Source organism: Balaenoptera borealis, assembly GCF_965194805.1.
Source record: "Balaenoptera borealis genome assembly, chromosome: 8".
In the NCBI taxonomy this organism is placed as follows: Eukaryota; Metazoa; Chordata; class Mammalia; order Artiodactyla; family Balaenopteridae; genus Balaenoptera; species Balaenoptera borealis.
Genome location: NC_138865.1, coordinates 85854061 through 85867163, shown reverse-complemented (window position 1 = coordinate 85867163; position 13103 = coordinate 85854061). Strand labels below are relative to the sequence as shown.

Here is a 13103-nt window from a genome sequence, read left to right as displayed (position 1 = left end):
TCCTTAAACATGCCAAGTTCATTAACATCTCGGGGCCTTTTGTACTCGCTGAAATTGTCTCATCATTCAGGCATCACCTCAAGCATCACTTCATTAAGACCTTCTCTGACCACCCCAGTCCCTCTGGCAAGTCATGCTCTCATCACCCTGTTGTATTTCCTTTTTAGCCATTTTTCACTATCAGAAATTATCTTATTTGTTTATTGTCCATTACTCCTTACAAGGGCTCCAGAAAAGCAGGGATTTTTAAATTGTTTACTGCTGTATCCCCAGTGCCTAGAACAGACCCTGGTACATGGTAGGTACTGAATAAAGATTTGTTAAATGAATGAATCCTCACTGTCACCCTCTGTTCAGTATTGTCTCACTGCATCCAAATCTTCTTACATATACCAGCTTTAGGAAGTATTTTATTTCCTGTGGCGCTACTGCCCACAGAACAAAGTCTAATCTTCTCAGTCAGGTAGGTGTCCACACCTGCCACAAATCAGCTGCTCTCCCCTCAAACTTCCACACCTGCCATGCTCATTGACTCCACTCTTCCCGCCCCATTCCCATCTTTAAGCACACTGCTTTTCCTACTGGGAATGTCTTCATCCTCTCCACTTATTTAAATACCAAATTTCAAGACTGAGCTGACGCTGGCTATCAGATAGGCCCTCCCAATCCCAGCTTTACTGTACATGCTATGTAGAGTATGTCTGAATTAGACTATCTATTCCTACTCTTTTAAAAATCCTCCCTGCTAAGTTCTCAGGGAGTAAGATCAGGGAAGGGGGAGGGGTGGCTACTGTGGGGAGTGGGTATCAGTTCTACCCTCAGGGAATACAGGGAATAAGTTTTCTCATTTTCTATGTGACAGCCCTTAAGAAAATTGTAGATAGAGACCACATTCACCCAAGTCTGTTCTTCTGTAGGCGACACAGCCCCAGCCCCTCAGTTCCCTCTTAAAATGGAGTGTCCAGAACTTCCAGGTGGGCTCTAAGTGGTTCACAAGGGTGAGGGGGACTATCAACTCCTCCCTTCTCGAGTCTCTAAATGAATCCAACCATTTTAACTTTTTGGAAGCCCTTCCAAACTGCTGACTCATTCTGAGTTTGCAATCAATTAAATATCCCAAATCAACTCAAGTACAGCTTACATTATCAAAGTTCATATTGGTCCCTGAAAGAACAAAACATTCTTTCCCGACTTGGTAAAATCCTTTCGAATCTTGATTCTGCTGCTCAGAATCTCAAAGAGATCTCACTTCCTTTGTCATCATTTTTTGATATAAAAAAAAAGTTGTACAGAATCGAGAAAAAAGCCCTGTGGTAAGTCACTGGAGACTTATGGAACAAAACAGCATCTCAATATGAAAATTCTTATCTGATAGCAAAAACACTTTTAAGGCCTCTCCTCCCATCTCTGACCAGGACTGCTCTTGCCTTCAGAGTGCAAGCCACAGCACCCCCTGTGCCTAGATATCACCCAGCAGACACTGCAATCTCAGAAGAGCGTGGGTTCCAAAGGACTCTGGCCAATCCCTGCTGTTTCTGACCCCCCTCTTCCCTAGAGACCCTCCTGCATCCCTTCCCCAAGGGCAGCTCCCCTGTGTATGTTTAGGAGTGTGAAGTCTTCTGATAGACTGTGATGTCCCTAACAGCAGAGATAACACCATTTATGATTTTTTAACCCCTTTCCTTTGAGAAGCCAGCAGACCAACCTAAGGCTACAGACAGCAAATTCCCCTTTATCGACCTTTCCCCTGCTTTATCTCCCCTTTCCTTCCAAACCCTCTGAGATCTGGCTTCTACCCTGGCCACTCCCAAATGCTGCTTTTGGGATTCTTCAGCCTTAATCCTAGTGATTTCTTTTCAGAACTCATTTGTTGAACCTAACTCTTTTTGAAATGTTCCCCTCCTTTGGCTCCTGTGACTTCACTCTCTCCTGGTTTTCCCTCTATTTTGGCTAATTTTTCTCAGTCTCTTTTGAGGGTTGCTCTGCTCAACCTTAAATCACTGTATCCCCAGGGCTCTGTCCATCATTCCCTTTATAACTCTACACATTCTCCCTGGATGTTCTCATCCACTCATAGCTTCAACTACTATTTTTATTCCAATGACTCTCTGATCACAGTGGTCTCCTGACCTCCAGGGAGACATCCTTTCTAATCTACCTTCCACCCAAACAATCAGTGATCTTTCTAAAATGCAAATCAAAACATGCCACTATGCTGTTACAAACCAAAAAATGCTACTTCCCTGATTAAAATCCTTTAATGGTTCCATCCACATTCCACTACGGCTATACTAAATTATTTGCAGTTTCTGGAAAGCGTAAAGATATTCTGTGCCTTTGTGATTTTGTATAGACTACTGTATGAGCCTAGAATGTTCTTTTTACGAGTCTCCACAAAGCCTATTCCTAATCATTTTTGTAGACTGCTTAAATGTAAACTGTATTAGCACTCCTCTGACATTCTGGTCTGTTTAGCTATCCCTCTCATAGACTAGTACCACACACTGCCATCTCACATTTTAATTTTGTTTCCTTTTTTGTTTCCACCCTTCATCGGAATTCCTTGAGGACAGAGATTGTTCCTCTCATCTATCACCAGCACCCACTTAACACAGAGCTTTTAAAAAATAATTACTTAAGTGTAATGAAGTAAATAGGGAAAGAGCTGGCCTGGGAGGCTTAAAGGTTAAGTGTCAGGTCTCAGGTTCTTTGAAGAGTGGCTACAATCCCTGATCAAAGAATGAACTTAACTGATACCCAGGGTGGTTTGCCTGTTGGACATTTCCCTTAAACACTGCAAATTCCTTAATGTCCAAAATGGAACTCATGCCTTATTCCTTTTCCAGTAAATCTACTTCTGTGTTTGCAGTCCCTAACCATGTATCAACATCTTTCCAGTCATCTGGGCTTAGAATCACAATCTTTTGAGTGCTTCCTTTCCCGATACATCAGTCTCTAAGTTGTGCTGATTTTATCTCCTTGGTGTATTTTTTATTCTCCATCCTCCTTCCCTCTATTACAACCGTAGGACATGCTCTGGACTGGAAAGATGATCGATCTAGGCTGAGGACCCTCTAGTGGTATGCGTGGGGTGGTGGGCAGGGCCCTACTAGTGAGGAGGCCATGCACACACCCTAGTATTCTCCAGCCTTTAAGTTCCTTACCGTCAGCTCTAGCTCTTGCATCCCTCTGGGTATGGCTGCTGGCTGGGCTCTCTGGGAGAGCAGGCCCTGGATCCATCAGCTGGGCCAGGGGGCCTTGCCCAGCAGCTCTGAGGCCAGCAGGTGGCATCTCACTGGACTGGGGGCCCTGACAGACCTGGGTGGACCAGGGCTCTGGGCCAACTAGGTCAATGCCTGGCCCCAAGGGCATGGGCGGTAGGCTATGGCTACAGTGAGTGCCCTCATCTAGTGGGCCCACCCTATCTTGCTGGGCTTCCTGGATGGGTGAGAACTCCTGGGAGGAGTCCCCAGCGCTCACTCGCAGTGGGGGAGAGCCAGAGCCTGCAGCTTTCTTCCGGCCCCTGGCGAGTTCAGCAAAGGAGGTGACCCGCCGAGGTGGGGAACTAGGCCCAGTCAGGGCTGCAGGGCCCTCACTCAGGCGTACTGGGCAACTCAACATGCGTTCCAGTGAGCCCAGGCGGATAGGAGGGCTGCGCTCTAGGCCGCGGTCGTAGCTTCGAGAGCGCTGACGTCCAGTGCTGAGGTTGGGGGGTGAAGTATTAGTGTACACCTGCCCCTCGATCACAGTGGGGCCCACGGGAGCTGGTGCTTCCACTTCGGAGCCCACTGCTTCTTGTTCCTCTGGCTGGACTTCTGGCTTCTGGAACAGGTAATACTCAGAAGGCTGGCTAGGGCCAGGGTCTGGGCCAGGGCCTGGTGCAGGACTTATCTTGGTGTGTTCCTCTGAGCAGCTGGTGATGGAAGAGCCAGCTGGGCTTGGGGATGATTGGGAGGACAGGTCACAGGTGACAAGTTTATAGTAATTCTGTGTGGCCACAACAAGACGGGCCTGGCTCTGGAAGCAGGCTGTGAGGTCAGCCACAGCTGGGCAGGGCTCACAGTGCGAGCGGTAGGAGTTGCAGTTGGCATCAAGCTCAGGAGACGAGGCATGAGGACAGCCATAGCCACCTTCCCTCCCTCCACTGTCAGGGTGGTGGGACTCACAGGACATCTTAGACTCAGCTGGGGAGGGCTGCAGGTCCAGGTAGAAGGCGCTGGGGTCTGAGTGGCTGCAGAAGGAAGAGTCGCTGCAAGACTGCGGGGCAGAGTTGAGATTGGCGTGGGAGTTGCCGTGCATCTTGTTGTAGAGGGTGCTGAAGGTGACCAGCACACCGTCTGAGCTGTTGCAGGAGGAGTCGCTCGCATAGCCCATGGACTGGTCAGCCGCCTCGGACGGACTGGATGTGCTACTGCAGCGGCAGTGCTGGGGTCCTGAGCCTGAGCATCTGGGGTTCCTTGGGGATTCATCTGAACTGAGCTTCCACTCCTGGTCAAAGGAAAAGCCAGAGGTATCACTGGCTCCACCCCCACTGCCACTCCCACCAGGGCCCCCGCACTCATCCAGCTCCATGGTCTCTGCTTCCGGCTCTGGCCGGCAGCTGTGGCTAGTGCTGCACTGCTGGGCATCCAAGGTGGCCACTGGCTCCTGCTCCTGCCCCTCCACCACTCCAGCCCGACTACGTGTTGCCCCCCATGGCCTGCCCACTCTGGGGCCAGGTGGTGGCAGCTGGAAAGAGGAGAGATGGAAGGTGGGCTGGCCGGCCCTGTGCAGGTGGAAGGACTGCTGGGTGGCACCATCACCAACGCTGTCATCATACAGGTCACCAAGTCTTGCCTCAGCCACACCCTCTTGCAGCAAAAAGGGATTGTGTCGTTTAGGGGCCCCGGGGCCTCTTCCATCCCGACCCCTGTTCTTGGTGCTGTCTGCAGATCGCGCAGATCCCCCGGGAGCAGAATGCAGACTGTTGTATAGCAGGGAGTCGGCTTGTCCCAGGTCTTGATCAGGCTGGGTGATGCCCAGCTCAGGTGGGCAGAAGGGATTGGGTCTTGTGCTCCCGCCACCTGCACTTGCCCCTCCGCAGCATTGCCTGTCTGGGACTTGACAGTGTACCAGGGGGATGTGGTGGACGATGAGGGTCTCTCCAGTCAGCTTTGGGGGACTATCCATTCTGGAAAGTTCGAACAAGGGCATCAACAGCACCAGACACTGCCCCCGGAGCCCAGTGGGGCAGAACACATTTCATCAGGAGAGCTTGGTACCTGGAGAGAGAGGGAAAGAAAGGGAACCTAATGTCACCTTCCCGAAGTCAGGGACATGCCCTTACCCATATCATTTTCAGATGGAGAAGAGCCCAAGAGGAAAAAAGATTCAGAGTCAAGATAGAGCCGGATAATACAGCCCGTCAGGGCACACTTTCTGCATTGCACAGGTCCAGCTCTTGAGTTCCCCTTCATTTTAAGTTCGTCATGCATCCACTTGCAACAAAATGCCACATCTGAAGGTCTGGGGAATCTCAGGGACAGCATTTTCTCCTTCTCTTTCTTAGCAGTAAATAATGACTAGTCCTGAGTACAAAAAATGTATGAATAATGACATAACTAAGAAAAAACCGTCTAAGATGCCTGAAAGGGTACTAGGCACTGAGGAGATACAGAGATGTCTTAGACACAGCTACAGCACGTTTACAGATGAGGGGGAAAATCACAAATAATGTATCATGTATGCATAGCAATAAGCTATAATTTTGCAAGAAAAATAAATTTTAATGCATTATATCATTTGACGCCTATGTCATCTTGGACACCTTTTCTCCTCCTCTGAGCCCCAGAATACCTGTCCCTCTCTGATGGCTGTGGGCTAAGGATCCTCACTCTCCCCACTACTGTACTGGAGCTTCTTGAATAGAGACCGAGTTAGGCATCAGACTACTAGTATGGCTGATGCCAGCCTCTTCCTTCTCAAGGTGGGTAGGGGTCTGTTTTTATCTTTTTTGTATCATTCCAGCACAACATCAGATAAGGCTTGGCAAACATGAGGCATAATATATCCTTTTTAAAAAAATAAATAATTAATTAATTAATTTTTGGCTGCATTGGGTCTTCGCTGCTGCGCACGAGCTTTCTCTAGTTGTGGCGAGCGGGGGCTACTCTTTGTTGCAGTGCGCGGGCTTCTCATTATGGTGGCTTCTCTTGTTGCAGAGCACGGGCTCTAGGCACACGGGCTTCAGTAGTTGTGGCGCGTGGGCTCAATAGTTGTGGCTCGCGGGTTCTAGAGCTCAGGGTCAGTAGTTGTGGCGCATGGGCTTAGTTGCTCCACAGCATGTGGGATCTTCCCGGACCAGGGCTTGAACCCACGTCCCCTGCATTGGCAGGCGGATTCTTAACCACTGCACCACGAGGGAAGTCCCCAGGCAAAAAATATTCTTAATATTTATCTAGCTCAGGGTACAGATCTGAAGTGCCCAGATTCTGCCCAGTTTTACCCAAAACTTTAACTATGAGGGTCCCCTAAAAAGTCTTCTCTTCCCAGTTTTACCTCTGATAGGTTAAGGTCAAGTTCTCTACACAGAGCCCATGCTAAGCTTCTCTGGTCTCTTGGCTGGACCATGGCAGAATGGCCTCCTCAAGTTCTAGTCTCCTGTGCTACCAAGTTCAGGTCCCAAAAGACTTTACTTGCTCAGACTTCTCCTACCTAATTTCTCCTAATTCATTCATCTCTCTTCTTTTCCTTATCATTCCTGTCATTTTCCTTACCTACCATGAGTCTAAACCCCTCACTGCCTATAAGTTCTCCATCATTTAGTTGAACCCGTACACCACCAATTTTTAAAAGTGTAACTCACTTAGATCACAGGATCAGAGCTCTTCATGCAGAGTACAGTAAAGAGCCAGGCAAGTCACACATGCTCAAGGACATGAACAGGCAACACACAAAAGAAAAAATTCAAATGGCTAATAAATACATGTGCGAGGGACACTATTAAATATATTTTTTTGTGTTAAGTTAAATTACATTAAAATTAAAAAGCAAGTATTTACCTTCTTTCTTCCTCCTTTCCTTTCTGAGAGGAAGGCTCCTCTGTTGGACTTCCCAAGCCTTTGTGTGTTGATTGAGGTAAGGAGTAGATATGCAGAAAGGCAGAAATCAGAGAGGCTAAACTGAGCCACAAGGCTAAGAGTTACAGAAGAAAACATGGGAGTAAATGAATTATCTTAGATTAAGATTAAGATTGGATGCTTTCTTAGATAAGATACCAAAAACACAAGTGATAATAGAGAAAATAGATAAGGTAGATTTCATAAAAATCAAAAACCTTTGTGCCTCAAGGGAGACCATCAAGAAAGTGAAAAGACAGCTCACAGAATGAGAGAAAATATTTGCAAATTGTGTATCTGATAAGAGACTTCTGATTAGAATATATAAGGAACTCTTACAACTCAACAATAAAAAGTACATAACCCAATTAAAAACTGGGCAAAGAACTTGAATAGACATTTCTCCAAAGAAGACATATAAATGATTAATAAGCACATGAAAAGATGTTCAACATCATTAGTCATTAGAGAAATAAAAACCACAATGAGATACCACTTCATTCCCACTAAGATAAAAGGCAATAACAAATGCTGGTGAGGATGTGGAGAAACTGCAACCCTCAAACAGTGCTGGAGCCATTGTAAAACGGTGCAGTCACTTTGGAAAAACAGTCTGGCAGTTCCTCAAAATGTTAAACATAGAGTTCCCATATGACTTAGAAATTCTACTCCTAGGTATATACCCAAGAGAAATGAAGACATATGTTCACACAAAAGCTTGTATACAAATATTCACAGCAGCATTATTCACAGTAGCCAGAAAAGTGGGAACAATCCACATGTTCATCAACTGATGAACAGATAAACATAATATGGTATACATAATGGAATATTATTTAGCAATAAAAGGAATGAAGTTCTGACACACGCTACATACAGCATGATGGAATCTCGAAAAGGTAAGTGAAAGAAGCCAGTCATAAAAGGCTTCTTTGTATGATGTTATATGATTCCATTTGCCTGAAATGTCCAGAATAGGCAGATACACAGAAACAAAAAGTAGAATAGTGGTTGCCAGGGACTGAGGGACTGGAAGATGGGGAGGGGCTGCTAATGGGGATGGAGGTTCTTTTCGGGGCTGATGAAAATGTTCTGAAATCAGACAGCAGTGATGGTTACACAAGTCTGTGAATAAAATAAAAACTCCAGAGTTTTATGGAATGTGAATTATGTCTCAGTTTTATAAAAGAGTGGATTTTATGGTATGTGAATCATACCTTAACAAAGCTGTTAAGATATAATTTTTAAGTAGGAAAAAAGATTAAGGTTTATGGGAAGAGGGAAGGGAACCAATGTTTAGCAGTGGAGAGGAATGGGTATTTGCAGAGACAAGATGAGAAAAAGAAAAGAGAGGAACAGCTGCCTTAAAGTATGGGATTTTGTAGAGAGGGATAAAGATAGTTTTTAGGAAGTTTTGCTATGAGGTACGTGAGATAATTTCCCCTTCACTCCTTCCCATCTCTTCTCTTCCTTTGCCAAGAAAACTTTGAACTCAAATATATATGCCACAAGGATAACAGAAAGTTGGGAACACACTAAAATTCCAACAATAATCAGTTTTAAAAGTACAGAACAGGGACTTCCCTGGTGGCGCAGTGGTTAAGAATCCGCCTGCCAATGCAGGGGACACGGGTTTGAGCCCTGGTCCGGGAAGATCCCACATGCCACGGAGCAACTAAGCCCATGTGCCATAACTACTGAGCTTGTGCTCTAAAGCCCACGAGCCACAACTGCTGGGCCCGGGTGCCACAACTACTGAAGCCTGTGCGCCTAGAGCCCGTGCTCTGCAACAAGAGAAGCCACTGCAATGAGAAGCCCTGAGAAGCCCGCGCACCGCAACGAAGAGTAGCCCCTGCTCACCACAACTAGAGAAAGCCCACGAGCAGCAATGAAGACCCAACGCAGCCAAAAAAAAAACCAAAAACGTACAGAACAGAGTATCATTAAAACAACGTTGTGTTAATTTGATTATTATTGACTTGAGAAAATATTCACAAACTATTAAGTGAAAATAGCAGATTACAAACAGAATTTACAGTATGACACCATTGTTGTAAATAAATATATCTATCTGTCTTAGTCCATTCAGGCTGCTATAACAAAATACCTCAGACTGGGTGGCTTTATAAACAGCAGAAATGTATTTCTCACAGTTCTGGAGGCTGGGAAGTCCAAGATTAGGATGAAGGTTCCAGCATGGCTGAGTTCTGGTGAAAGCCCACTTCCTGGTTCATAGCTGGCACCTTCTACCTGTGTCTTCACATAGTGTAAGGGACAAGGGATCTTTCTGTTTTATAAAAGCGCTAATCTCATTCAGGAGGGCTCTGCTGCGATGACCTAATCACCTCCCAAAGGTCCCACCTCTTACTACCATTACCTTTGGGACTTAGAATTCAACACATGAATGGGGGGGAGGGGACACACAGATATTCAAACCATAGCAATATACATGGAAGAAAACTTGAAAGCATAAACAGTACCAAAATCCAAGGGTGCTCAGGTCCCTTATATAAAATGGCGTAGTATTTGCATATAACCTACACACATCCTCCTGTACTTTAAATCATCTTCAGATTACTTGTAATACCTGATACAATGTAAATGCTATGTAAATAGTTGTCAGAGCATGGCAAATTCAAGTTTAGCTTTTTGGAACTTTCTGGAACTTTTTTTCCTGAATAGTTTTAATCCTCGGTTGATTGAATCTATGCATGCACAACCCGCAGATATGGAGGCCTGACTTTACAACATAATGTTAACATTGATGATTGCTGTTGAGTGATTTTCGATTATTTTTTAATTTTATTCTTTTTGTTTCATCTAACTTTCTAATAAATATCTGTAATGTACATATATTTTTTAATTATTTATTTATTTATTTATTTATTTTTGGCTGCGTTGGGTCTCTGTTGCTGTGCGCGGGCTTTCTCTAGTTGCGGTGAGCGGGGGCCACTCTTCATTGCGGTGCGTGGCTTCTCATTGCGGTGGCTTCTCTTGTTGCAGAGCACGGGCTCTAGGCACATGGGCTCCAGTAGCTGTGGCTCATGGGCTCTAGAGTGCAGGCTCAGTAGTTGTGGCGCACGGGCTTAGGTGCTCCGTGGCATGTGGGATCTTCCTGGACCAGGGCTCAAACCCGTGTCCCCTGCATTGGCAGGCGGATTCTTAACCCCTGCGCCACCAGGGAATCCCCTACATACATAATTTAAACAGTTTTTTTTTTTCTTTAAGTGCTACAGATACTGTGGGTTTGGGGCTTGGGAAGGGGGCGACCCCTTACGTACAGTACTAGGCTTCCCCAGGGTCCAGGCCACAATCTGAGGCCTGGACTAAATGGAGCATAAAGAACTTTCTTGTACACATGGAAGTAATTTTAGGAGTACCTATGGGCTACAGCCATCACTTGATCTTCAATGAATACCCCTCCACCCCCTTTTATAGCACCATTTTCAAAAGGCATTCACAAGTAATACGCACATAAGAGTTTCTGATTCTGACCCACAAAACCACTGACTGGGTCATATACGCATTCAAATGGAGAAACAGAGCAACACACAGAGTCTGGAAAGCTGACTCTCTGAATCCGGGATAAAGCACAAATGAATGTGGAGGGTGATGGAGAACCTTTGGCTGGAGGGCGCTGAAGGTTTATTATGTTATGTTCACGTATCTGTCCCCAGACTAGAGTGCAGTTCCTTGAGGAACAGGGTAGGGGCTGTATCTAGGGATACAGTCAACCCTGTGTCCCTAGAACCCACGCATAGTGCTTGGAACATGGTAGGCACAGTAGGTTAGTTATCGACTCCTGTTCTACCCATTTTAAAAACTGACTTGTCTTTTTATTGTTGAGTTGTAGGAGTTTTAAAATTTATTCTGGATACAAGTCCTTTGTCAGATGTATGTCTTGAGAATATTTTCTCAAGTGGCCTTTTCTCAAATGTGGCTTGCCCATTTGTTTTCTTAATGGTGTTTTTTAATTAATAGAAGTTTTTAATTTTATGAAGTCCCATTTATCTGTTTTTTTCTTTATGGTTAAATCTTTCTGTATGCTGTCTAAGAAAGCTTTGCCTGTCCCAAGATCATAAAGAAATTTTCCTGTTTTTTTTCCTAAATGCTGTATAGTTTTAGCTTTTATATTTAGGTTGTGTTGAATCCTATTTTAAGCGTAAGGCTCTTTCACTGGTTGATTTCATTTTATTTTATATTTTTGTATCTCGGAGAAAGTCTTACTCCTTCCTCATCTGCCAATAGTTTCTCCACAGACAACTCCAGTTCAGCCAACTAAGGTAAAGTTCTACAGACACCTCATTAGACTTTGTACTCATGCCTTTTGCCCCAACACTTTCACATTTTTTACAAAGCACTTCTTTATGTATGTCATCTCATTGATCCTCACAACAATGCACCAGAATAGGCAGAGCCATTTCTTTACTTAAAAAAATAAGGAAATCAGCACCTAGAAAAAACAAATGACTTGCCCAAGATCTCTCAATGGATAAATGACAGAATTAAGTCAAGAGTCAGGAATCCTAATGTTTGACCTTTTTTCTTGATCAGTTAGGAATGTAATGAGAGTATACTGTACACGTGACTTGATTTCAAACACCACAGAACACATTTACTGAGAGCATATCTATTAGACTTCTCTCCCAGGAGAGACATGTTCTATAACAAGACAAGTTTAATATTGTGGCCCATGAGCGCTAATAAAGGTGAAGAGAAAACAGTGAGATGGAAGAGCTCATTCCAGATGCTTTTTGTACCCTGATTAAATGGAGAGACATGGGAGATGAAGATGGGGAAGGAACAGAGAACCCAGAATAGGAAGAAAGTGGAAGAAAGTGCTCAGCTCTGCCTGCCAGGTGGATAAAGAAGTGGTGGGCTTAGTCAGCATAAAGTTATGAGGTCTAGATCTCTAGAATCAGGGAAAGCTCTCCATGAGAGCCCTCTTCCTGGCCCTCATCACAAATGGGTGTCTCCTGGCCTATTATAATAATACTATTTATTAGTGATCATTTACTGAGAACTTACATGTAAGGTGTTTTACATATATCATCTCTAATTTCACTATAATCATTTAAAGTAGACATAATCATCCCCATTTTACACATGAGAAAACTGAAGCTTAGCAAGTGTGAGAAGTTAGCCCATAATTATACAGCTGAGATGGACGCAAATCCAGGTCTGCCCAATTCTTAATTCTTTCCACTACAACTGCCTCTCAGAGAAAAGATCAGGGCCACACCCTCTTCCTAAAGCCCCTACATTTACTCTGCTACCAAGGCAGATGCTTTCTACCTTTCCTGGATAGGCTCACACTCTAGTTTCCACTTACACAGTTTATACTTACCCACTCTACTATTCTCTGAACCCACAGTCCCTTTCATATTACTGCCCCATGCTCTAATAAACACTCTTCAATCCCACCTCCTGCCCCAGTTCCCAGCTCACATCTCCCTGCCTCATTCACAGTCCTCAATGCCCCTTTCCCCTGCTCTGTAGTTCACATTCCTAGGTGCTTCCTGGGAACTAACACCTCCCACAACTTCCCAATGTATTATCCAACCACATTTTGCGCAACATGGAACTACTGACTCCTATTAGCATATGTTTTTGAATCCTCCACCAAGGTGATCAATGGAGATGGGAATTTAAAGAACTCTTCTTATCTGCTCAGCAATAGGGTAACTCTGGGCAGGAAGATGTTCTAAACTTCAGAAGAAAGGTTTCCCTTGTCTTTGGTCTTCAGCATCTTTCTGCCAGTCATAGAATCCCTTCCCTCTTTTTTTAGCCTCCTGAAGGAGGACGGGGAAGATGGTGATACTCAGCTGTTACTCTCTAGCAATCTGACCTTGACCTGAGGTCTGATGGGGAGCCTCAGTAGGACTGATAACCCTTTTCCTGTCTGGGTTCTGTCTTGGACAGGATTGAAGGGAAGAGAGCAGGAGGGTGGATTTGGGAGTATAAACTTATGCTTAGGTCTCTTCCTGTTAGGAATCTAAGCCTGTA

General features: G+C 45.0%; 1 protein-coding gene across 3 annotated transcripts in view; it reads right to left on the bottom strand.

The window, feature by feature from the left end:
* The window catches only part of RUSC2 (RUN and SH3 domain containing 2), a 60333-nt gene that overhangs the window by 7620 nt on the left and 39610 nt on the right, over positions 1-13103 (bottom strand). For 2 of the 3 annotated variants that reach the window (XM_082401361.1, XM_082401362.1), the window contains exon 2: positions 3165-5261. In XM_082401361.1, the coding sequence (XP_082257487.1) occupies positions 3165-5193 (2029 nt within the window). In that variant the 5' untranslated portion in view covers positions 5194-5261. Of the gene's footprint in view, positions 1-3164; positions 5262-7040; positions 7099-13103 lie in introns of those variants that run through there. The other variant, XM_082401363.1, reaches the window with a different exon arrangement.